Here is a 23,966-nt window from a genome sequence, read left to right as displayed (position 1 = left end):
TAGAAAATAGTGAGTACACAAACACTCTCTGGAATCTCGCTTCAGTCCTGGGCATGGTTATCATTAATGAGATTCTGCAAAGGAGAGTGATTGTTTGTTTCTATTTTTTTTTAATTTAGTTTTCATTTTACATACCAACTCCAGTTCTGCCTCCCTACCCCTCTCCTACCCCCACCCTCTTCTCCCATAACCCCACCCTCTCCCACCCCTCTCTACTCCTCAGTAAAGGTAAGGCCTTCCTTAGGGAGTCAACAAAGTCTGGCATACCAAGTTGAGGCAGGACCAAGTCCCTCCCCCTGTATCAAGACTGAACAAGGTATCCCTCCATAAGGAATGGGCTCCAAAAATCCAGTTCACGCACCTGGGATAGGTCCTGGTGTCACTGCCAGGGCCCTCCCCCCAACAGATTATGCCACATAACTGTCACCCACATTCAGAGGGTCTAATTTGGTCCCATACAGGTTCCCCAGCTGTCAGTCCATAATCGTGAGCTCGCATTAACTTGGGGCAGCTGTCTCTGTGGTTTTACCCATCACAGGGAGAGTGACTTGTATGGACTGGGGTTTGCCATGGTATCATGAATGTTCATGATACATCCAAGATTATAGGAAGACCTAGTTTGGTGATGGTCCTGACTTCCTCGTGATGTGAATGTTCTCCCCTTGCCAGCATCTCAGGCTGTTCACTTAGAAATAAGCAATTGCATTGTTTTTGGAGGTTCTGGTCAAAGCAATACTGTTTTAAATGAAGGTGGGAAGAGTTGAGAGTACCAGAGTACTAGGCACTAAGAGAAGAGACCCTAGCCTCCTTGTTGCCCATGGTTTTCTGAGTAGCCCCACTACCTGTCGTGGTTTATGAAAATGTTCCTAACAGGATCTTTGAAGAGATTTCCCCTTTCTTTTCTCTAAATGCATCTCTCACGTCAATGAAGGGAGAAGTGAATTTTCAAGATATTTATTAAAATGGGGCTATCATCTTTGACACAGACAGGACTTCATCTTTGAACTGCAATATGATTTATAGTTTCCCTGTGACTGTCTTCAAACGGCAACCACTTTTATTCGTAAGCGTTAGGAACTGCGGCTGTGTCATCTAAAATGGGTATCTAATCTCAGCCATTTATATTGAAATAATAACACTGGAAGGCTTATTTTATTACTCCCTTCCCCTCCAGTCACAGCTAACATCAAGGAACCTTCTCTTTGTTCTTGTCTCAAAGTCTTGAAAACAGTATATTAAAGAAGTGATTTTTTTTAGTTTTTTTTTTATTTTAAATAGCTTGTTTTACATGTCAATCCCAGTTCCCTCTCCCTCCCCTCCTCCCGCACTCCCCTTCCACCCTCCCTCCCACCCTATTGCCACATACTTCCACATAGGGGATGTCTAGAGTCTATCATTTTACTCTTGGTAGGGTCAAGGCACTCCCCTAAGAGTCCAGGCTGAGAGAGCATCTCTCTTTGTGCTATAGGCACATGAAGACAGATTGTATACCAGGAATAGACACTGATCCACAGCTCAGAGCCCCATAGGTTGTCCAGGCCTTCTCACTGACACTCACATTTGGGGGGTCCAGATCAGTCCCATTCTGGCCTCCCCACTGTCCGTCTGGGGTCCAACAGCACTCCCCTGTTCAGATCAGCTGTCTCTGCTGGTTTTGCCAGCCCATTCTTTGCCAATTTGCTCATCATTCCTCTCTCTCTGTCACTGGGTTCCTTGGGTTCAGTTCAGTGCTTAGATGTGTGTTTGCCTCTGCTTCCATCAGTCCCAGGATGAAGGCTCCCGGATAGTTATAGACATCAAGTTCATTATCAGGAATGGGCATTCGAGGTGGTCCTTCCACTATTGCTTAGCTTGCCAATTGATGTTATACCTTTAGATCACTCGAGGTCACTCTGGTGCCTGATCTGTCTTCGATCCTATGATTCCCTCTTCCCCCTATTCTACCCCCACCCCCTCAACTTCCTGTTCCCCCATGACCAACTCCCTTCCTCTTTACCCCCTCTATTCTTCCCAGGTCCCACTACCCCCCTCGCCCTGTTCCCCATCCATTCAGAGGATCTTGTCTCCATCCTCTTCTCTTGGGTACTATGTATATATGCATATCTTTTAGGTTCTTTCCTGTTTCCCAGACTCTCTATCTGTGGAAGTGCAGACTGGCCCTATCCTGATCCATATCTAAAATCCATATATGAGTGAGTACATACCATGTTTGTCTTTTTGCGACTGGGTTACCTCACTCAGGATGGTTTCTTCCAGTGCTATCCATTTCCCTGCGAATTTCAAGATTCCATTGTTTTTTTCTGCTGAGTAATACTCCATTGTGTAAATGTACCACATTTTCTCTATCCACTCTTCAGTTGAGGGGCATCTAGGTTGCTTCCAGGTTCTGGCTATTACAAACAATGCTGCTATGAACATAGTGGAGCAGATGCCCTTGTTGTATGAACCTGCCTCATTTGGATAAATGCCTAAGAGTGGAATTGCTGGGTCTAGTGGTAGATTAATTCCCATTTTCCTGAGGAATCTCCATACTGATTTCCAAAGAGGCTGTATGAGTTGGCATTCCCACCAGCAGTGGAGGAGTGTTCCTCTCTCTCCACATCCCCTCCAGCATAAATTGTCTTCGGTGTTTTTGATTCTAGCCATTCTGACAGGAGTAAGATGGTATCTCAGAGTTGTTTTGATTTGCATTTCCCTGATGGCTAAGGATGTTGAGCACTTTCTTAAGTGTCTCTTGGCCATTTTAGCCTCCTCTACTGAGAATTCTCTATTTAGCTCTGTACCCCACCTTTCAAGTGGATCCTTTGGTGTTTTGGAGACTTGTTTCTTGAGTTCTTTGTAAATTTTGGAGATTAGCCCTCTGTCAGATGTAGGGTTAGTGAATATCTTTTCCCATTCTGTGGCCTGCCTTTTTGTCTTTTTGATTGTGTCCTTTGCCTTACAGAAGCTTTTTAGTTTCAGAAGGTCCCATTTGTTAATTGTTGATCTCAGTGCCTGTGCCACTGGTGTTATGTTTAGGAAGTGGTCTCCTGTACCAACTCGTTGAAGAGTATCTCCCACTTTCTCTTCTAAAAGTTTCAGTGTGGCTGGATGTATGTTGAGATCTTTGATCCATTTGGACTTAAGTTTTGTACAAGGCGATAAACATGGATCTATCTGCAGTCTTCTGCATACCACTACCCAGTTATGCCAGCACCATTTGTTGAAGATGCTTTCTTTTTTCCACTGTACAGTTTTAGCTTCTTTGTCAAAAATCAGGTGTTCATAGGTGTGTGGGTTAAAATTAGGGCTTTCGATTCGGTTCCATTGGTCTACCTGCCTATTTTTGTGCCAATACCAAGCTGTTTTCAGGACTATAGCTCTATAATAGAGCTTGAAGTCAGGTATGGTGATGCCTCCTGAAGTTCCTTTATTGTATAGGGATGTTTTGGCTATCCTGGGCCTTTTGTTTTTCCATATAAAGTTGATTAATGTTCTTTCCAGGTCCTTGAAGAATTGTGATGGAATTTTGATAGGGATTGCATTGAATCTATAGACTGCTTTTGGCAAGATTGCCATTTTTATTATGTTGATCCTACCAATCCAAGAGCATGGGAGATCTTTCCATTTTCTGGTATCTTCTTTGATTTCTTTCTTCAAAGACACAAAGTTCTTGATATACAGGTCTTTCACTTCCTTGGTTAACATTATCCCCAGATATTTGATGCTGTTTTTGGCTATTGTAAAAGGTGATGTTTCTCTGATTTCTTTCTCAGTCACTTCATCATCTGTATATAATAGGGCCACTGATTTTTTTGAGTTTACCTTGTATCCTGCCACATTGCTGAAGGTGTTTATCAGCTCTAGGAGTGACCTTGCGGAGTTTTTTGGGTCACTTATGTAAACTATCATATCATCTGCAAATAATGAAAGTTTGACTTCTTCTTTTCCTATTTGTATCCCCTTTATCTCCTTTTGTTGTCTTATTGCTGTAGCTAGAACTTCAAGTACAATATTGAAGAGATATGGAGAGAGTGGACAGCCTTGTCTTGTTCCTGATTTTAGAGGAATTGCTTTGAGTTTCTCTCCATTTAGTTTGATGTTAGCTGTTGGTTTACTGTATATTGCTTTTATTATATTCAGGTACGTTCCTGTTATCCCTGATCTCTCTAGGACCTTTATCATGAAGGGGTGCTGGATTTTGTCAAAGGCTTTTTCAGCATCTAGCGAGATGATCATGTGGTTTTTCTTTCGCAGATTGTTAATATGGTGGATTACATTGATAGATTTTCTAATGTTGAACCATCCCTGCATTCCTGGAATGAAGCCTACTTGATCATGGTGGATGATTTTTCTGATGTGTTCTTGAATCCGGTTTGCAAGTATTTTATTGAGTATTTTTGCATCAATGTTCATGAGGGAAATTGGTCTATAGTTCTCTTTCTTAGTTGTGTCTTTGTGTGGCTTGGGTATCAAGGTAATTGTAGCCTCATAGAAAGAGTTTGGCAGTGAGCCTCCTGCTTCTATAGTGTGGAATACTTTGACGAGTATTGGAATGAGCTCTTCTTTGAATTTCTGGTAGAAATCTGCACTGAAGCCATCTGGGCCTGGGCTTTTTTTGTTTGGGGGACTTTTGATGACTGCTTCTATTTCATTAGGGGTTATAGGTCTGTTTAGATTATTTATCTGTTCTTCATTTAGTTTTGGCAAGTGATATCTATCCAAGAAATTGTCCATTTCCTTTAAATTTTCAAATTTTGTGGAGTACAGATTTTCAAAGTATGCCCTGATGATTCTCTTGATTTCCTCAGAGTCCGTTGTTATGTCCCCTTTCTCATCCCTGATTTTGTTAATTAGCATGTTCTCTCTCTGTCTTTTGGTTAGTTTGGACAGAGGTTTGTCTATTTTGTTGATTTTCTCAAAGAACCAACTCTTTGTTTCATTGATTCTTCTCAATGTTTTCCTGGTTTCTACTTGATTGATTTCAGCCCTCAATTTGATTATTTCCTGGCGTCTGCTCCTCCTGGGGAGTTTGCTTCTTTTTGTTCTAGAACATTCAGCTGTGCTATTAATTCTCTAGTATGACTGTTCTCCAGTTTTTTCATGTGGGCACTTAGTGCTATAAACTTTCCTCTCAGCACTGCTTTCAAAGTGTCCCATAAGTTTGTGTATGTTGTGTCTTCATTCTCATTGAAATCGAGGAAGTCTTTAATTTCTTGTTTTATTTGTTCCTTTACCCAGGGATGGTGCAATTGTGCATTGTTCAATCTCCATGAGTTTGTAGGGTTTCTGCAATTTGTGTTATTGTTGAATTCTAATGTTAATGCATGGTGGTCTGATAAGATGCAGGGGTTATTCCAATTTTTTTGTATCTGTGGAGATTTGCTATGTTTCCTATTATGTGGTCAATTTTAGAGAAGGTTCCATGTGGTGCCGAGAAGAAGGTATATCCCTTTGTATTTGGGTGGAATGTTCTATAGATGTCTGTTAAACCCAGTTGGGTCATAACTTCTATTAATTCTTTTGTTTCTTTGTTAAGTTTCTGTCTGGAGGTCCTATCTAGCGGTGAGAGCGGAGTGTTGAAGTCTCCTACTATTAGTGTGTGAGATTTTATGTGCATTTTGAGCTTTAGTAATGTTTCTTTCACGAATGTAGGTGCCTTTGTATTTGGGGCGTAGATATTTAAAATCGAGACTTCGTCTTGATGTATTTTTCCTTTGATGAATATGAAGTGCCCTTCTTCATCTCTTTTGATTGATTTTAATTTGAAGCCTAATTTGTTAGATATTAGGATTGCTACGCCCGCTTGTTTCTTGGGGCCGTTTGATTGGAAGATCTTTTCCCAGCCCTTTACTCTGAGATAACGTCTGTCTTTGGTGTTGAGATGTGTTTCTTGTATGCAGCAGAAGGAAGGGTTCTGTCTTCGTATCCATTCTGCTAGCCTGTGTCTTTTTATAGGTAAGTTGAGGCCATTGACATTGAGGGATATTAATGACCATTGATTGGTGATCCTTGTTTGCGCTTGATTTATTGTTAGTGAAGTTATTTTGTGTAGTTTCTCCTCCCTTTTTCTTTTAGTGTTTTGTAAAGTATGATTCTATATTGCCTGTGTCTTTGTGAATGTCGTTATCTTCCTTGGCTCTAGGTTTTCCTTCTAGCATTTTCTGTAGAGCTGGATTCATGGATACGTATTGTTTAAATCTGGCTTTGTCATGGAATATTTTGTTTTCTCCATCTATGGTAATTGAGAGCTTTGCTGGATATAGTAGTCTGGGCTGGCATCCTTGTTCCCTTAGCGTTTGTAGGACATCTGACCAGGATCTTCTGGCTTTCATCGTTTCCATTGAGAAGTCAGGTGTAATTCGGATAGGTCTGCCTTTATATGTTACTTGGCCTTTTTCTTTAGCTGCTCTTAATATTTTCTCTTTGCTCTGTAGGTTTGATGTTTTGATTATTATATGGCGAGGTGACTTCTTTTTCTGGTCAAGCCTATTTGGTGTTCTGTAAGATTCTTGTACTTTCATAGGCATATCTTTCTTTAGGTTAGGGAAGTTTTCTTCTATGATTTTGTTGAATATGTTTTCTGTACCTTCAAGTTGAAGTTCTTCACCTTCTTCTATACCTATTATTCTCAGGTTTGGCTTCTTCACGGTGTCCCATATTTCCTGAATATTTTGTGTTAAGGATTTGTTGGTTTTGAGATTTTCTTTGGTTGACGATGCTATGTCCTCTAATGAGTCTTCAACACCTGAGATTCTCTCTTCTATCTCTTGTATTCTATTGGTGATGCTTGCATCTGTAATTCCAGACTGTTTACCGAGCTTTTCTATTTCCAGCATCCCTTCATTCTGTGTTTTCTTTATCGTTTCTATTTCAGCTTTCAATCCTTCAACTGTTTGAGCTGTTTCCTTAATTTTCTTGGTTGTTTTTTCTTGGTGCTCTTTAGATTCTTTGAGAGATTTGTTTATTTCTTGAATTTTTCCCCCATTTCATGGATTTTTTTGTTTGTTTTTTCTTCTATTTCTTTAAGGGATTTCCTCGTTTCTTCTTTGAGGCTCTCCATCATCTTCATGAAATAACTTTTAAGGTCTGTCTCCTCTTCTTCATCTATGTAGTGCTTTTCAGGTCTTGCTGGTGTTGGATCCCTGGATTCTGGTGGGGTCGTGTTGGTGTTTCTATTGCTGAGTGATCTCTTATTCTGTCTTCTTCCCATCTCTTCTTCCAGTGGGTGCTGGTGGGGGCTTTCTGTTTCCACTGGTCTCCTTCCTTACTGCAGCTGAAGCTGAAGCTGCCCTCGCTGGGGTTGGGGTCTTGGAGGGGCTGATCTCTTTCCTGAAGCTGGGCTCGCTGGGTTGGTGTCTTGGAGGGGCTGATCTCTTTCCTGTGTGGGCGGCTCTTCTGAAGCTGGGCTCGCTGGGTTGGGGTCTTGGAGGGGCTGATCTCTTTCCTGTGTGGGCGGCTCTTCTGGAAGCCGGGAGCGGCCCCGAAGATGGAGGGGGATGGGTGATGGGCAGGTGGTCCCAGCCGGGGACCCAATCTCACCTGAAGCTGGGCTCGCTGGGTTGGGGTCTTGGAGGGGCCTGTGTGGGCGGTTCTTCTGAAAGCCGGGAGCGGCCCCGAAGATGGAGGGGGATGGGTGATGGGCGGGTGGTCCCAGCCAGAGACCCAATCTCACCTGAAGCTGGGCTCGCTGGGTTGGGGTCTTGGAGGGGCTGATCTCTTTCCTGTGTGGGCGGCTCTTCTGGAAGCCGGGAGGGGCCCCGAAGATGGAGGGGGATGGGTGATGGGCGGGTGGTCCCAGCCGGGGACCCAATCTCACCTGAAGCTGGGCTGGCTGGGTTGGGGTCTTGGAGGGGCCTGTGTGGGCGGTTCTTCTGGAAGCCAGGAGCGGCCCCGAAGATGGAGGGGGATGGGTGATGGGCGGGTGGTCCCAGCCGGGGACCCAATCTCACCTGAAGCTGGGCTCGCTGGGTTGGGGTCTTGGAGGGGCCTGTGTGGGCGGTTCTTCTGGAAGCCGGGAGCGGCCCCGAAGATGGAGGGGGATGGGTGATGGGCGGGTGGTCCCAGCCAGGGACCCAATCTCACCTGAAGCTGGGCTAGCTGGAAGAAGTGATATTTTTATATATGTTTTTATTTAGATTAGAAACATGCTTGCTTCACATGTCAATCCCAGCTCCCTCTCCCACTCCTCCTTCCTTGTTCCTCCACCAGCCTCCCCCCCAACCACCCACCCAATCCCCACACCATTCCCCAGGGAGGGTGAGGCCCTCCTTGGGGGGATCTCCAGAGTCTGTCATTTCATCCAGGGCAGGACCTAGGACCTCCCCCATGTGTCCAGGCTGAGAGAGCATCCCTCCATGTGGAATGGGCTCCTAAAGTTCATTCGTACGCCATAGTGAACATTGATCTACTACCCAAGGCCCCAGACTGATGAGGCCTCCTCACTGACACTATATTCAGGGAGTCTGGATCATACAGCCACTTTGGAAATCAGTATGGAGATTCCTCAGGAAAATGGGACTCAGTCTACCACAAGACCCAGAAATTCCACTCTTAGGCATAAAGAAGAGTTATTAAAATAAAGAATGTCCCTAGTGTTATTCAGAAGCAGCGAAACTTTTCATCTGAATATTTATATATTTGGGGGCTGCAGAAAAATCTCTAAGTACGAAATGCCAGTGGATACAAAATCAGCTCGCTTGGTTGCTTCAAATGCCTCTGGCAAGGACCTTGGTGATGGATTCCAGACTGAAGGTCATACTAACAGCCGGGTGCAATGGCATAACTTAGCCTGCCAACTACTTAGAAGACTGAAGTGGGAAAACTCACTTGAACCCAGGAATTTAGCCTGGGTAATTCAGTGAGATCGAGTCTCAAAAAAGATCTTGATGGAAGGTGCTAAATGATAGGGTTTTGTTTTTTTCCAAGATAATCTGTCATTCCTGTTACTCTCTGTCATACTATAAGATTTGATTGGCCTCAGTCTTTGCCACTAGGAAAAGAATGTCAAAATGGTCTCCTTTTTTAAATTCTTTGCTAGCGCCATGGGCTGACCTAACAGAAATGTCCTGTACCTAGCATTAACCTGAGAATACGTGAAAAGATGCTACTTTCTTTTTCAGTCACATTCATATGTTTAAAACCACATTTGATTGCATAGATTATTCTATTTCTAGACATTGAAAAGCCATTAGCCATAGTTTGTTTAACACGATCAGAAATTGGTAAGATCCATTGGCCATTGGAGTGGACATCTGACAGAGCGTGCACACACAAAGTGAGATTTATACATCAACACAGAGATACCAACTGCTCACTGTCGGCCTCAGTTTCTGGGTATTGGAACTTGTGTTTCCCAGGGACAGGCCATTTCATGTAATTGGATTGTGCTGATATGTTGAAACCCATGGGCACTGCCTCTCTGACTTTCCTCTCTTCCATATGAAATTATGTAAGTATTTGCTGAAGCGTTGTCTTGGTCGTTTAATATAAAGTTTCTTTAGCTGTTATAGGACAAATTAACTTGCATTTTTCAGTAAGGACAGCATGTAATACGGGCTTTTCTCTTGCAGGTTGTGGAACTGGAAAGTATCTAAAAGTGAATAGCCAAGTACATACCCTGGGCTGTGACTACTGTGGGCCTCTGGTAGAGATTGCCCGGAATAGAGGGTGTGAAGTCATGGTATGTGACAACCTTAATCTCCCCTTTAGGGACCAGGGCTTCGATGCTATCATCTCCATAGGAGGTAAGGCAGCCAGGCCACAATCACACTTTGCCATGAAAAACCACAGTCAAGCTAATCACATGACTCAGTGTCCATTCTTTGTAGAAGTCTATGCAATGTATTTTACTTAATTTATATATTCTACTGCTTGACTTATTTGACTCTTGCCTAATACATTTATGGTATATATGTTGTTTTAATTTTAAACCTTCCGGCTATTATTATTGTATTTTTTATTATTGTGTACCCATTTCTTTTACTATGTGCATGAAAAATGTTAGAGCTTTCACCCATTGAAAATGTGCTGTTCGTTGTGTTAGGGTGGCTGAGTGGTCTAAGGCGCCAGACTCAGCTTCCTAGGAAACATGCTTTTCTGTATTGAAATCAGGACAGATTCTCCTGCCATAAAGTAGATTATTCAGGTGTCATGTTACTGAAAATAACAGGTCACAACAGTTCCCTTTGTTAGCAGGAAATTCTAGAACTAAGCACCACCTGGACTGGTGTGTCACTCACTGGTATTCAAGTTCCTGGAAAAGACAGGCCTTACCTGGTCCCAGATTGCATTGTTTTATCATGTCTTTGTGTTCCTAATTCTAGATGTTGATGAGTCTATCATCCCAATAAACTCAGTGCCAGAGCAAACAAAATAACAGCAACAACAAAATCCATGCCTGAAACATGCATGCATATATGAGCTCGCTTTACCTGGTGCTCTTTACATGCAATGAGTTGGTTATACCTCATTGTGCTAGGAAGACCTATATTACAGGAATCCTCTAGCCAGACGTGGTGCTGTATACCTTTATTCTCAGCATTTGGGGGACAGAAGCAGGTGGATCTCTGTGAGTCTGAAGCCAGCCTGGTATACATAGTGAGCTCTAGGCCATCCAAGGTTACATAGTAAAACCTTGTCTCAAAACAAACGAATCAACCAATCAATCAAAAATACAGGAATCCTCTACTAAACTCTTCATCGTTCTAAAATTTTTACAAAGCTAGCTGCTTGACTCAACACATTTTTTTAAAATTAACCTTTTGATATAACAAACTCTACCAAAGCCAGATGATCTTATGGAAGCTGATTACCATTCATGATTAAAAGATTAGTAAACTATAGAATAATACTACTTATACTTTCTTGAACTAGAGGAGAGATTGCCAGGACTCCTCAGGTGGGAACTGTATCTTTGTATAGTGAAAGATTCAGGCCTGGGTGTGTGTAACCCTAGAGCAGTCAACCCTGTAAACATGGTTAGGAACAGTAAAAGGTGGTTGCCATGGGAACCTCCCCTATTCTGTCTTACTTCCTGCTCTTGAAAACGTTTAGTGCATTTTGCTGTAAACATCAATCTATGCAGGCTGCTGTAACAAAACATCATGGGCTGCTGTGTTTTAAGACAACAGATTTTTTTATTTCTTACATCAAAGAACCAGCTGAGCCAGGTCCTTAGGGGGGCTTGCAGATGGCTGATGCCTCCATCTTCTTCTTTTGTTTACTGACTCCCTATATGGCAGAGGTAGAGGCTGAGCGTCAAGCCTGCTGGCTTCTTATGATGGCACTAATCCCACGACCCAGGAGGACATCTGGGCCTGGTGACTTCCCAAAGGTCCCACTTCCTGTGGACATAGTCTTGGTTGAAGTGACACAGATATATCAAACTTTTTTTTTTACCTAAACAATACCATGCTGCGCTTGGAATCTTTAGCCGGGAAAGATTTTTTTATATGGTCACTTTCCTAAAGAACTAGGAATTAAAGAGAGTTCGGAAGGAGACTTTGCTCTCTTTCTGCTCATGTTGGTTTCTCAACTCCAAGAGGCTATGTCAGCGCATCTCAGCTACTGTGGAGGAGAGGACGGTGTTGATAGCTTTTCTGTGTTTGAGAAATGCGCGTGTTTCTTCTTGAGCTCTTTGTTCTCAGCATAAGGGCTATGCTTTTCCGTCACAGAAAGTGGAACACGCTACTCTCTCATTTGTGGCCCTTCCACAGGTTACGTTAGAGTTTGCCATGGCCCTCCTGAATGTGTGAAGGCTGAGGGTGGAAATGAGTTAGTTGTCACAAGAGAGATGTATGTACTGTTTTCCTAAGAGAGGTGATGTTTATAACTTACCTAGTCTTTGGCATTCTGTTATAGTAGCTGAAATTTACTATCACACATTCTTACTACTTTTATTTGAAAATGATCCCTTGATAGACACAATGGCACATATCTATAATCCCGGCCCTGTGCAGGCTGAGGCAGGCGCATCGTGAGTTTGAGGTCAACCTGGCGTACACAGAGAAGTACTGACTCAAAATAAATAAACCAAACAAAAATAGCCCTTTAAGTAGAAAAGCCAAACATGCTTTTGGGAACTATAGCTATGAGGTAACATGATATGGTCCTTTTCAATCACATTTCACATTTAGAATAACACTGTGAGAAATTTCAAGACTTTCACATTCATATATATTTATTCCCTATTTTGAATTGCATATTTGGCATTTCTCGTTTGTCTTGACATGAAGACATATCTTTTTCTCTCCTTATTTTCTTGCTTTTGGAGTCTCAGTAACAGAGACAACTGTCATTCTTGGCTATACACTCATCGGGCTTCCCTGGCAGATTTGAAACAGAAACACTTCCTGCCTTTAGAGCAGCTCAGTAAACAGTCTAGAAGAATCCAACAGCATAAACTAGTGTAAATCAACTACCCACACTACACCAACTCTGAAGAAGAACTCTATCCCTCCCGGCCCCTACCCTCCAAGGAACACTGAGCTATGTCTGGAGACATTTGGGGGGACTCATAAGTGGACAGGTGTACGTATGCATTGTCAGCTAGTGGGCAGCTCTCCCACAACAGGAATGATCTAGCTCCAAATGTCAGTGGCACTAACGTTTTTTTTAAACCCGCTTTCCGCCAAACCCCTAGGTTCTGAGTGCTTAGCAAGACCTACGCTCTTGCAAAGTTAAACACCAGCAAGTCATAAAAGATGTGACAGGGTGTTAAAGGAAATCTGCTGTCACAATTTGGTTCTGTAATCCAAAAGTTGGATTGAAGTTATTTTTTTTATCCTCCCCACAGGAAAATTGTTCCAAATATATATATGGAGTGCATATATGGAATACTATTTTTGCATTTAAGTTATGATTATGATTCACAAACAAAAATACTCTTTTAATTTTTAAATTTTCAGCATAGTCTCTCAGCAATGGCATTTCAGACAGATTTCACTATAGTGACATAGTGCTTTCTAACAGAACATGTATGTGGTGTATATAGTACATGTATGTATGTGTGAGTGTATATGGCACGTTTGAGATGTGTTAGGAAATCTTCCTCCTTAATCCTCTTTTTCCCTCAAAACATTTGGCTTAGGGCTGGAGAGATGGCTCAGCTGTTAAGAGCATTTGCTACTCTTGCTGAGGACCCAGGTTCGATTCTCAGAACCAGGTTAGACAGGCCACAGCTGCCTACTCCAGTACCAGAGGGCCCAACACTCTCTTTAGTCTCCATAGGCACCTGTATACACATGGTATTTTCTCACACAGATACAAACGCATAAATAAAAATTTTTAAAAAGCGCTTGTTTTAAAAGCTGTTACCCACTCCCTGTTAAATATAAATTTAAAACATTAAGAGTCACTTTTCTGCATAAGATTATAATTAAAAATGCATTCTTCTAAGCCGGGTGTTGGTGGCACATGCCTTTAATCCAAGCACTTGGGAGGCAGAGGCAGGTGGATCTCTGTGAGTTCGTGGCCAGCCTGATCTACAGAGCAAGTTCCAGGACAGCCTCCAAAACAATACAGAGAAACCCTGTCTCGAAAAAACAAAAAATAAATGCATTCTTCTGTATTTATCAATAAATGAAGACTTTGTTTTGGACATAATACAAACACCCTTTGAAACTGGGTAGAATCCTGGAAAATTGAAGACCTATTAGTCTATTCCAAAGAGATATTTATTGCATGAAATTAGTTCTGTTTTAACATGTTTCCCCTGACCCCTCTTTGGGCTTTACAAATTCAAAGCAGTGAGTTGTCACACACCAGAAGCTGTGTCCTGTCTCTATGAACACTGCAAAGCAGCTCACAACTGTCACTTACTCCACTTCCAAGAGATTTAACACACCCTCCTGGCCACTGCACAAACGTGGTGTACATACATACTTGCAGGCAAATCACCCAAGCACACACACACACAAAAAAAGAACCCAAAAATTTTTTAAAAAGATAGAAAATAAAACAAATTGTATTATTGAGTGATCTCTCTCTCTCTGAAAGATATATATATATATATATATATATCTCCTTATATATATACTTATATGTCAGTTACAGTTAGGATATATATATATATATATATATATATATCAGACTTTCTCTTTAGATACTCACTGCATCTCTGTGGCCAGCAAACCACAGAGATCTCTAGTTTAAAATCATCACTAACAGCTTAATGATGTAAACACAAAGAGGCCAGTTTCAGCCGCTCTCTGCCAGTGCTGACCACATCAGATCGGGAGTCTCTCAGCTGTGCTTGGAACCAGTCTCCTCCCTGATCGATGTAATAGGTCCTGTTCCAAAGACTAAGAAGGTTTCCTCTTGACACGGTGCTTGTTTTAAACCCTTCCAGGATCTCATAAACCAGCACTTCTATACATTTTCTGGTGAAAATATGCCTAATAAAACTGTGAGTGCTGCGACAAAACACAGTGACCAAAGAGCAAGCTGGGGAGGAAAGGGCTTAGTAGGCTTACACTGAAGAAAGTCAGGACAGGAACTCAAGTAAGGCAGGACCCCAGAAGCAGGAGCTGATGCAGAGGCCCTGGAGGGGTGCCGCTTACTGGCTGCTTCCCCTGGCTTGCTCAGCTCATCTTATAAAACCCAGAACCAGCAGCCCAGGGACAACTACCCACCATGGGCTGGGCCTGCCCCATTGATCACTAATTGAGAAAATGCCTCACAGCTGGATCTCATGGAGGCATTTTCTCAGCAGAGGCTCCTTCCTGTGATGAATCTAGCTTGTGTCAAATTGACACACAAAACCAGCCGGTACACAGACCCGTGTTGTTTCCCCAGTTTATTGAGACAAGGCTCTCTCTAGGTCAGAATTGCGTCATCGGTCTTTGGAAACGCATCAGTGTGTATGTTTGTTTATGCATACGATGTATGTATGCGCAGTGAGATCTAAGTTCTGTTTTGGTCTGCTTGTCTTTTTCAGTCATACATCATTTTTCTACAAAACAAAGAAGAATTAGAGCGATAAAGGAAATGGCCAGGGTCTTAGCTCCCGGAGGCCAACTGATGATTTACGTTTGGGCAATGGAACAGAAGAACCGACACTTCGAGAAGCAGGACGTGCTTGTGCCATGGAACCGTGCATTCTGTTCCGGGCTGCTCTCAGAATCCCACCAGTCCTGGGGGCATCAGTGTGGGCATCCCATGAGCCAAGGCTACCAGGGCCCTGGCTCTGCATGCGGCTGCGCAGTGTGTTTTCAGGGCAGATGCGATTCCAAGCGGTCCCACAGCATGGACTACGGGCCTGCGGCGGCAAGAACCTCCCATGAAGATATATCGAAGGAAGATGAGGAAGAGAATGGATTGTATAACAATTTTGGAAAATCTTTTCGCTCCTGGTTTTTCTCCAGGTCTTTGGATGAATCAACCCTGAGGAAACAAATTGAAAGAGCCAGACCCATGAAAATCACAGAGGGTTGGGCCAACAGCACTGTGTCCCGTCAGCCTTCCAGACACTCCAGCTTAGACTTCCATCCCCAGGAACCGTTTTCAGCAAAAGGACCAAACTTAGATGAAGTGTTTGTAGACACAACTTCACAAAGCCACGTCGGCTGGCTGGGAGCAACCGGCGCTTCAGAGAATTTCCGTGGACACGAGGGAGGAGTGGGCGGGGGGAAGGAGGGAAGCGATTTTCTGGACGCCACTGACACCAGAGACAGTGTGACTGCAGGTCATGCCAGTGATCCTTCTGCCAGAAAAATGCTAAAGAGAGTTTCTGCATTCGACTCAACAGATCCCAAACCAGAAGACCCAAGCTATGAGGAGGAGCAGCGGGATGCCCCGGATTCCAGAGCCTTCATGCGCTACTACCACGTGTTCCGGGAAGGTGAGCTGTCTGGACTGCTGCAGGAGAGTGTGTCCGAGCTGCAGGTTCTGAGTGCCAGCAATGACCATGGCAACTGGTGCATCATCGCAGAGAAAAGGGGGAGCTGGGAATAATTGCATCACACGGGGCAGAGGCATTTGAGGTGCCCCTCCCACCTCCAGTGTCATCTGTCCACTGGGACTTACGTGGGCACCCGAATCACCATCCTGTTTCATTGTTTTCAAATCCAGGTACGAGATGGTCCTTGGGCACTTTGACCTGGTCCTCTGGATAGTTGAGTAAGCACAGAACCTGGGGCTTACTGCATTCGCCGCAGGGTGTGCCTGCTGAAATGTCAATAAAGGAATCTGAGGAAGCAATAGAACACACTTCAGTACAGGCTTGATTTTATTGCTCCCGGAGAGGAAAATATTATAATACGACTGTGTCAAATGTCAGTATTATCTTTGGGTTTTTAAATATTCTAATATTCTGCTGTTAAATATACCTTTGAGAAGCAGTATTTTTTTATATAGATAAATTATGTTGGCCCTCAGGTGGTTACTTGTAACAGTGTGAGGTAACAAGGACATCTGTTCAGCTGCTGGGTGTGAATTCGTTGAGGCTCACTGTGGGAGTGTCTTGTTTCCAGGCTTTGCTTCTATCTACTTCAAGCCTTCAGAGAAGTTGATATGATGCAGAGAAACACAAGTATTGCCCCAGACTCTCTAAACCACATGCAAATGTCCTTCAGGGTGGTGACTGTAAATAATACTGTCTTCAGTGTTGCTTCAAAGGTTTTTAAAGGCACTGTTAGCAGAGGGTGTGGCTCAGAGTTAGAGGAAGCAGCTAGCATGGCCAAGAATCAGCATCCATGCACAGATAGAAGAAAAAGAATAAAAACTGTTAGCATGCAGACAGCATTAGATGTAATAAGTCTTCTGGTGGCATTTTCCCCAAACGTATTAGAAGCATAAATACCCTACTGAGATAGTGCCCAACGTGACCAAAGAAATGCTTGTCTGAAATATCTAAGAGTCTAATTATACCAGTTTTCCTTTGGCTATAAGGAGAGATCTGAAAAGTGCCATGCACTTGGGCACATAACTGCTATCTATTGCTACATGCCTGGGCATTTATACTCTTGAAGGTGAACACAGTAGATTTATTACATTAATGATCAAGACAAAATCAAAACTTACAGGTTGAATTTCTGGTACTCTATAAAGCAATGGTCAGCCTGGGCATTGCAAGATTGCTGCTTCTATTTAAATTTAACTATGAGTCTGTTTAATTCTGTGTCATGGATCCCAAGGAACAATTTATGACATAACTAGAGGTCAGACTCGGGAGAAACAAAAATAAGTTGGCCAAAGAATATGGTTCCAGATCACCCTTTAATAAGCAGAAAATCAAATAGTCATTGTACTTTCTGGACCAATATAATGATGGAGATTGGATTAGAAATCCAATCTTCATTTTATTTTTTTCCACTATATAATTAACAAAAATCATGGTGGTTCAATTTTATTTGGTGTTTGCCCACTTCAGTGATTTTGCTAGAACTTAATAGAATGGAGCTACTTTTGAAGAAAATTCAAAGATGATTTTAAAATAGTATTGGGAATTCTCTGAGGCTCTTTGCTCCAAACTCAGATGCACATTTTATAAAGAAAGCAATGACAATAGACATAGGGGTGAAGTAGAAATTAAAATTTATGGGAGTGTGCCTTCCATTTTTCAAATTAAGGCATTAAACTTCAAGTCCAGGTGACTTCCTGGGAGAAATGGTGACTCTGAGCTGGTGTTATGGCCTCCTTACTATGCTTTCCTGCCTCTGAGGTCTGTTGTCACTACTGTCATCTGGCTAGACATCTGGGCTTGACATCACCCCTCTCTGGGTGTAACATGCCACTCAGAGGTCACTATATGGAACTCAGTTCATTAGGTTGTGACAGGATAGCTTGCCAGCTAATGTGTCTGAGCAAGCTCATAAAATACACATACACCCCGCTTTGTATTAAAAGGCCTTGGAATGGTTATTGGCAGAGAGAGAGAGAGAGAGAGAGAGAGAGAGAGAGAGAGAGAGAGAGAGAAGACAAAGATTTTCATACTGCATTGACAGAGCTGTGAATATGAATAAGAGCAATCTTTTGCTCTTTGTAGAACACAAGAATTCTATGTATCCAGATGTTATAGTGTATAATCAGCAAAACTAGTGGCTGGGTAGCCACTGTTCGGAGGATCCTTGTGAAAAGCACTCTTCCACTCAATTTTTGCCTCTCAATGATAAAAGCCATTGAAAACTAATGTAAATATCTTGATCATTCAGACGCTTGCTCATCTTTATGGTTGTCCTCAGAGAGAAACACAAGCCATAAGTGTGTATAAATGAGGACAGTATGTGTCTATCAGCCCTCACCGGCTTGTTTGATCTGCTGAAGTGGTCTTTAAACGTTCTCCCTGCTAATAGACAACATGATGCTTGTTCTAGTTCCTTGCTGACGTCAACACAGAGTCCCGCTGTCTGCCATGGAGGGAAAATTCAGGGAAGTTATGAGAGACTCCTTGGACGTTGAACTAGTGGTGCTTCACTGGCTTCCGTGGGGGAACTTTTCATAAACAGACAAATGCATTGACATAAACGAAAGATGAAATCAAGATAATATTTTCCCGGCAGCAAGTAATTGGTTAGCTTTTCTCAGTTAGTAGGTTTTGGAGGTTTTTTTGTTGTGTTGTTTTATTTTGTTAGCTCGTTGGCAGAGTGATGAAACTTGACCAGTGTGCTGTGGTGACTACAGACTTGCAGCACCCAGCACTGGCTGTCATACAGATATGATCCTTCCCTCTTACCTCACATTCCCATGCAGTCCATCACTAATTTCCATTTCTAGCTTTCCCTTCTCCTCCATCCTGGTTCTACACACCAAAGATTCCTGTGTGTTTGACTGACCTTCATCTGAGTCGGCAAAAACTGAAGGTAAGCCAGACAGGAAATGATTCGAAAGTAAACCAGGAATGTGAATGTACTTGCATACTGTTTGCCACCGAACAAATGAACACTGGTGGCTCTTTCAAATATATGGGCTCCCAGAATAGAAAATGGAACTCTAAGTGTGCTTGGTAGGGGAGTAAATGCCTTAAAAATGAGTTGTGAGAGGTTTGAGGGGTGGTGTAGTGACTTAGTATTTGCAGTTCCTGCAGAGGACCTGACATTGGTTCGTAGAACACATGCTGGGCAGCTCATAAATGCCTCTTCAGGACTCTGAGGGTACCTACACTCACACATGCATGGACTCACACACATTTGGACACAAACACACACAGGGGAGGATGGTGTGACAGAATTAGAGCATAAAAATGAATCTCTTTTTAAAAACTTGGGAGAGAGAAGGAAATTGGAGTGGCTACTAACTCTACAGCTAGACTACAAAGAACGAATTAAGACAAGCTTCTCTTTCCCTGAACAGAAAAAGAAGGGAAATAATAATAGCAGCTAACTATAGTAGCCGACACTTATTATTTTGTTTGGAACCTTCTCCACAGCTCTCGCAGATAAGTAGAATTACGTTCCCATTTTGCAGATAAAATCTAAGGCAGAAAAAAAGTGCCAAATCATCAGAGTCTACAGGGGCAGTAAGTTTCACACAGTTAGTTAAAGGCGGAGCTGAGATTTAACCCAGATGATCTGGCTCCAGCCTGGGTTTCTAACCACAGTTCCCCACATGCCTACCTGCTGGGTCCCAGGCTCCGTGTAAACAAGTAATAGGATGTTCAAGGCTAACTATGATTGGCCCTGTACAAAGGCATTAAACAGATTAAGAAAAGACTATGCATCTCTCTCCCCTTTGTTTCCTTTTTTATTTTCTATATGTGTTTATTTGTGTTTGTCTGCCTATGTCTTCATGTACGTGTATGGGTATGATGAAGCCAGAAGACAGCTTGCCAAGAGTTGGTTCATTTCTCCAAGATCTTCATGGGTGGTGGCAAGCATCTATACTCCCTGAGCCCTCTGTCAGTCCTGTGTTTTCCTTTGTTCAGTTATACCAATTTAACTTGGAAAAAAAAGTCCTTGGTCACAGAACACTCTGGTCACTTTTCCACAACTCTCTAATCTTTTAAAAACATATGTGTAGTTTCCTGTTTTATAAGTGAAGAACTTGAAGACTAACCCAGGGATATCATTTATTCCATTTATTAAGAGTCTTGCAATGCCCCAGACACAAATGATGAGAGGCCATGACATATCTGGGGTCCTGAGTTGCACATAACATTAAACTTAATGCCCTAAGACTCATGTGTCCTTCAGGAACAATTTTTGTATTTGCTGTTTGCCTATGATCATATTATATTTACAGTTTAGTAAAACACAGTCTTTAAGTCCATGTTCTGGGGTGGAGGTGGTGGCAAAGATCACACATGCATATTAATTAACATGAAGAGATCACACATGCATATTAATTAACATGAAGAATGCCTGTCTTAAACACCTACACTTCATTTAGCTGAGCTCACCACAGGTCAATGGCCACCCTCTGACACACTTGCTCTGTAAATGTATTTCTGAAAAGAATGTGTCCTGGAGGATGAGATATGAACTCATTTGGAAGGCATGCAGGCCCCTAGTAAGCCAAATCATGTTATTTTTCAGACTCATTTCCTACAATTGCACCTGTTTTCTGCACTGCAATCTGCTACTTAAACAATGATCTCATTAAAATTACATAATAACAAGTAATTAGTCCATCCCTTGAAGGGATCCAATATATTCAGACTTGAAATGCTGTAACCACAAGTTTTTCTCAAAGACAGATGCATAGTCGGGCTCCTTCCATCAATGGACACAGGAATGCTAATACCTGTTCATCTAGCAAAGGACAGTCCATGGGAATGCAAGGAGATCAGGGGCCCCATTGGTTATTCAAGTCCTCTGATCCCATTTTAGCTCAGAAAGCAGAACTCTGTTTTGATACTATGAACTGCATCCTCAGACCCTCAGCTATGTACAAAACTGGGGTAAGAACTTAAAAGGAGCTCTCATCACAGCCAGCTAAGGTGGCCCACGCCTTTAATCCCAGCACTTGGGAGGCAGAGGCATGTGGATCTCTATGAGTCTGAGGCCAGTCTGGTCTACAGAGCAAGTTCCAGGACAGCCCAGGCCATACAGTGAGACCCTGTCTTGGGAAGGGGGTTGGGGGTGGGGGAGCTATCATCAATGAAGGACTGAAATCAGCACAAACAGTATTCTGCAGGAAAGAGAAACAGAAGCCTGGGGGAACAATCAAACAGAAAATGCAGGCTATGAAGAATACAACGTTTTTGTTTTGTTTTAAACAGAGACTCATGTATGTTAGTCTGGCCTCGAATTTATGATGTACTCAAGGATAACCTTGACCGTCTAATCCTCCTGTTTTATGCGGGGGAGTGGATCAAGTGCAGGACCTGATGCGTACTAGGCCAGTACTCTACCCACTGAGCTGCATCTCCAGCCCGAGCTGTATAGTGTGTTGTTCCCCCAGACCTACAATGTCCCACAGTAGTAGGAGTGTCCCCACACATACTGTCCCTACTCTGTAAAGATTCTCCTCCAATTGATTATAAACAGACAATGGATCACATTCTGTTGCCAGATAATCTATCTGGCCAATCTGGTGTGTCACTTGGGAGAGCTGATATCCAATTGGGTGCCCAGTGGCAAAAACATGCTTTGTCTTTCTTTCCACTAGACTTGGGAAAAATTGAGCTGAGTCTAGTCTAATTATTAACTCAACCACATGAAAACAAGTGATTTTCTCCACATTGGTTATTTATTTGTCTAAGGCTCCTCCCTCCTCATGGAAGAAAGTGAGTTATAGCAATTCCTCCATAGCAAGTATAACCAGACACCAAAGTCCCTAGACAAAGTATATAAGCACTTATGTTCATTCAAGAGGAAAATTATGAAAGACAAGAATCCTTCCCATGCATCAATCCTAAAACTTCTGCTTAGATGTTCTGTCCATGTATGGTAAAGATTCAAAAGTCTCCCGTTTGTTTATCCAGAACATTGGCAATATTTAAGACCCACATATAAGTGGAAGATCCAAGACACTCTGAACATGTATGTGAATATGTCCCAGGTTCTTCAGATGCTCTTAAATATATATGTGAATATACATGTGCATATGCATATTTCTAGACCTCCAATGTTGGCTGTCATTACTGACCAAGAAGAAAGTTCTCGTGCGTACTTGTGGAAAACATTAACTTAGCAATTACCATAGAAATTCATTACATCGAGTTGGCTTTGTTGTTGTTTCGGGAACATTTGAGACGATTGCTAGATGCTTTCGAGCCTTCTCTGGTGTTGACATATGTGTTTGTGTCAAAAGTGTAAAGCTCTTTTTTCCTGCAATACGGAGTTACCCCAACTCTTTTTCTCCTCCAGAGGAATCAAGTAATAGTTTTAGAGCACAAATTGAGCTAAAACAAGATCTTGACTCTTGTAACTTAAAGGTATTTTATTCACCTTAACCAACAATGACCAGGATCTTTTTGTAACGGATATTAAAAATAGTTGAATTTGTATGCTTGTGATATGCATTTGTTTATTTATGTGTGTGTGTACCCTTTAATAATAGTGCTAGGTAAGCAGAATTGTGCTTTTCTTCCTTGAGAGTCTCATGGCAGGTGCTGTTCAGGTCACTCATCCAAAGCTCATTACACTTCAACAAAACTGGACAAGTTTGCACTTGAATTCTGTTCCTGTTGTCTGGAAGCCAGGCTAACTATCTAACAATACAATATCTTTAATGGGTTAATAAAAAGACGATCATCTACTTTTTAAAAGGCATATTTTAAGACTAATAAAGATGTGGTAGAGCAACCCAAAGTAACACTGTGTGCATTTTATGTTGCTTGACTTTCAACCTGCTCCATCTGCTGGTTGTCAGGAGAGTGATGACAGAGATGTACTTGGCACCATTATGGCTTCTGTGGAGCTTCAAGGAGATGGGATCCAGTAGCAACAGTATCTTAGCATCCAGCTGCTTGATAGTCCCTCATCTGTGCTCTCAAAGTAGCAATCATGTCAGCTTGAGGCAAAAAAAAAAAAGTGGAGTAGGGACAGGAACTCAGGGCTGGAGCCTTCAGACATGTGCCCTGCCATTTGTCAGGAATCTTCCAGGTCAAACATACCTCTCACTCTTGTCTTTAGAGGTTGTCACTTCTTCCTCTTTGCATTCATCTTCAGTTTTTGAAGTGTTGACTATCAGTTTAGCTCCAAAATTATTTATTTACCAGGCATATGGCAGGCTTTACCGTTTTCTTTTTCTTTATTTTTTCCGAGACAGGGTTTCTCTGTGGCTTTGGAGGCCGTCCTGAAACTAGCTCTTGTAGACCTGGCTGGCTTCGAATTCACAGAGATCCGCCTGCCTCTGCCTCCGGAATGCTGGGACTAAAGGTGTGTGCTACCAACACACCTTTCTAGACAGTTGAAGTTGGATGAAAACTTTTAGCTTCAGTTTTCCCCGATGGATTCCCCTACACTCCGCTCGTGGGAAATCAGAGTATTTGGGTCCTATACTGCCCCCACTCAGTTGAGAATGCCAGTCCTTAAAGGGTAATCACTGGAGAGAAAGGTTCAGACAGATTCCGTAGCAAGGAGCCCTTTGAGACAGGAGCAGGCCCCCATGTGCTGTCTGTCCCTTGATCAGAATGAACCTGACCCGGGATGGCTCCTCCTGTTGCAATGGATCTGATCTAGGATAGGAGTTTGGGAAGCAGATTAGAGTCTCTCTCTTACAGAATGGCTTAGCATGAGGTGAGTGGGACCACTGCCTGTACACTTGGGTTCTGTGCTGCATGTGAAACAGCTGTCCCCATGCCAACATACACGAGATACTCATTGCCCAAGTCCCCAGATGCCGATGAGTTTCTCACGATAAGCAGTGTAGTTGCACCCAAAGCTCCACAACCAGACAGTGCAGTGAAAGCTGCTTGGTAGGTGTGGAGTCCATTTCCTCACTGCCCTGATTTACCGAAACAGTGAATTAAAGTGACTTGCACAGTGTTGGATGGAGCATGATCCTTCCACACCCATTCCCCAAGTCCTCAGCCTCAGAGGGAGGGGATCTAGGGAGAAGTAAGGTTTTTTTCTCACTGCCATGTTAGGGCTCTAACATGTAGC

At 42.7% G+C, this 23,966-nt stretch overlaps 1 protein-coding gene across 6 annotated transcripts in view; it reads left to right on the top strand.

The window, feature by feature from the left end:
• Positions 1–22,674, top strand: part of Trmt9b (tRNA methyltransferase 9B (putative)) — a 64,162-nt gene extending 41,488 nt beyond the window's left edge. For 5 of the 6 annotated variants that reach the window (XM_040731812.1, XM_013110703.3, XM_040731813.1 and 2 more), the window contains 2 exons: positions 9,552–9,725; positions 14,918–22,674. In XM_040731812.1, coding sequence (XP_040587746.1) covers positions 9,552–9,725; positions 14,918–15,933 — 1,190 coding nt within the window. In that variant the 3' untranslated portion in view covers positions 15,934–22,674. Of the gene's footprint in view, positions 1–9,551; positions 9,726–14,917 lie in introns of those variants that run through there. The other variant, XM_013110705.3, reaches the window with a different exon arrangement.
• Positions 22,675–23,966: the final 1,292 nt, after the last annotated feature.

This window comes from Mesocricetus auratus, unplaced genomic scaffold (assembly GCF_017639785.1).
Source record: "Mesocricetus auratus isolate SY011 unplaced genomic scaffold, BCM_Maur_2.0 Super-Scaffold_100026, whole genome shotgun sequence".
NCBI lineage: Eukaryota > Metazoa > Chordata > Mammalia > Rodentia > Cricetidae > Mesocricetus > Mesocricetus auratus.
The sequence above is the reverse complement of the archived record's forward strand: the minus strand, read 5'-3'. Positions and strand labels throughout refer to the sequence as shown.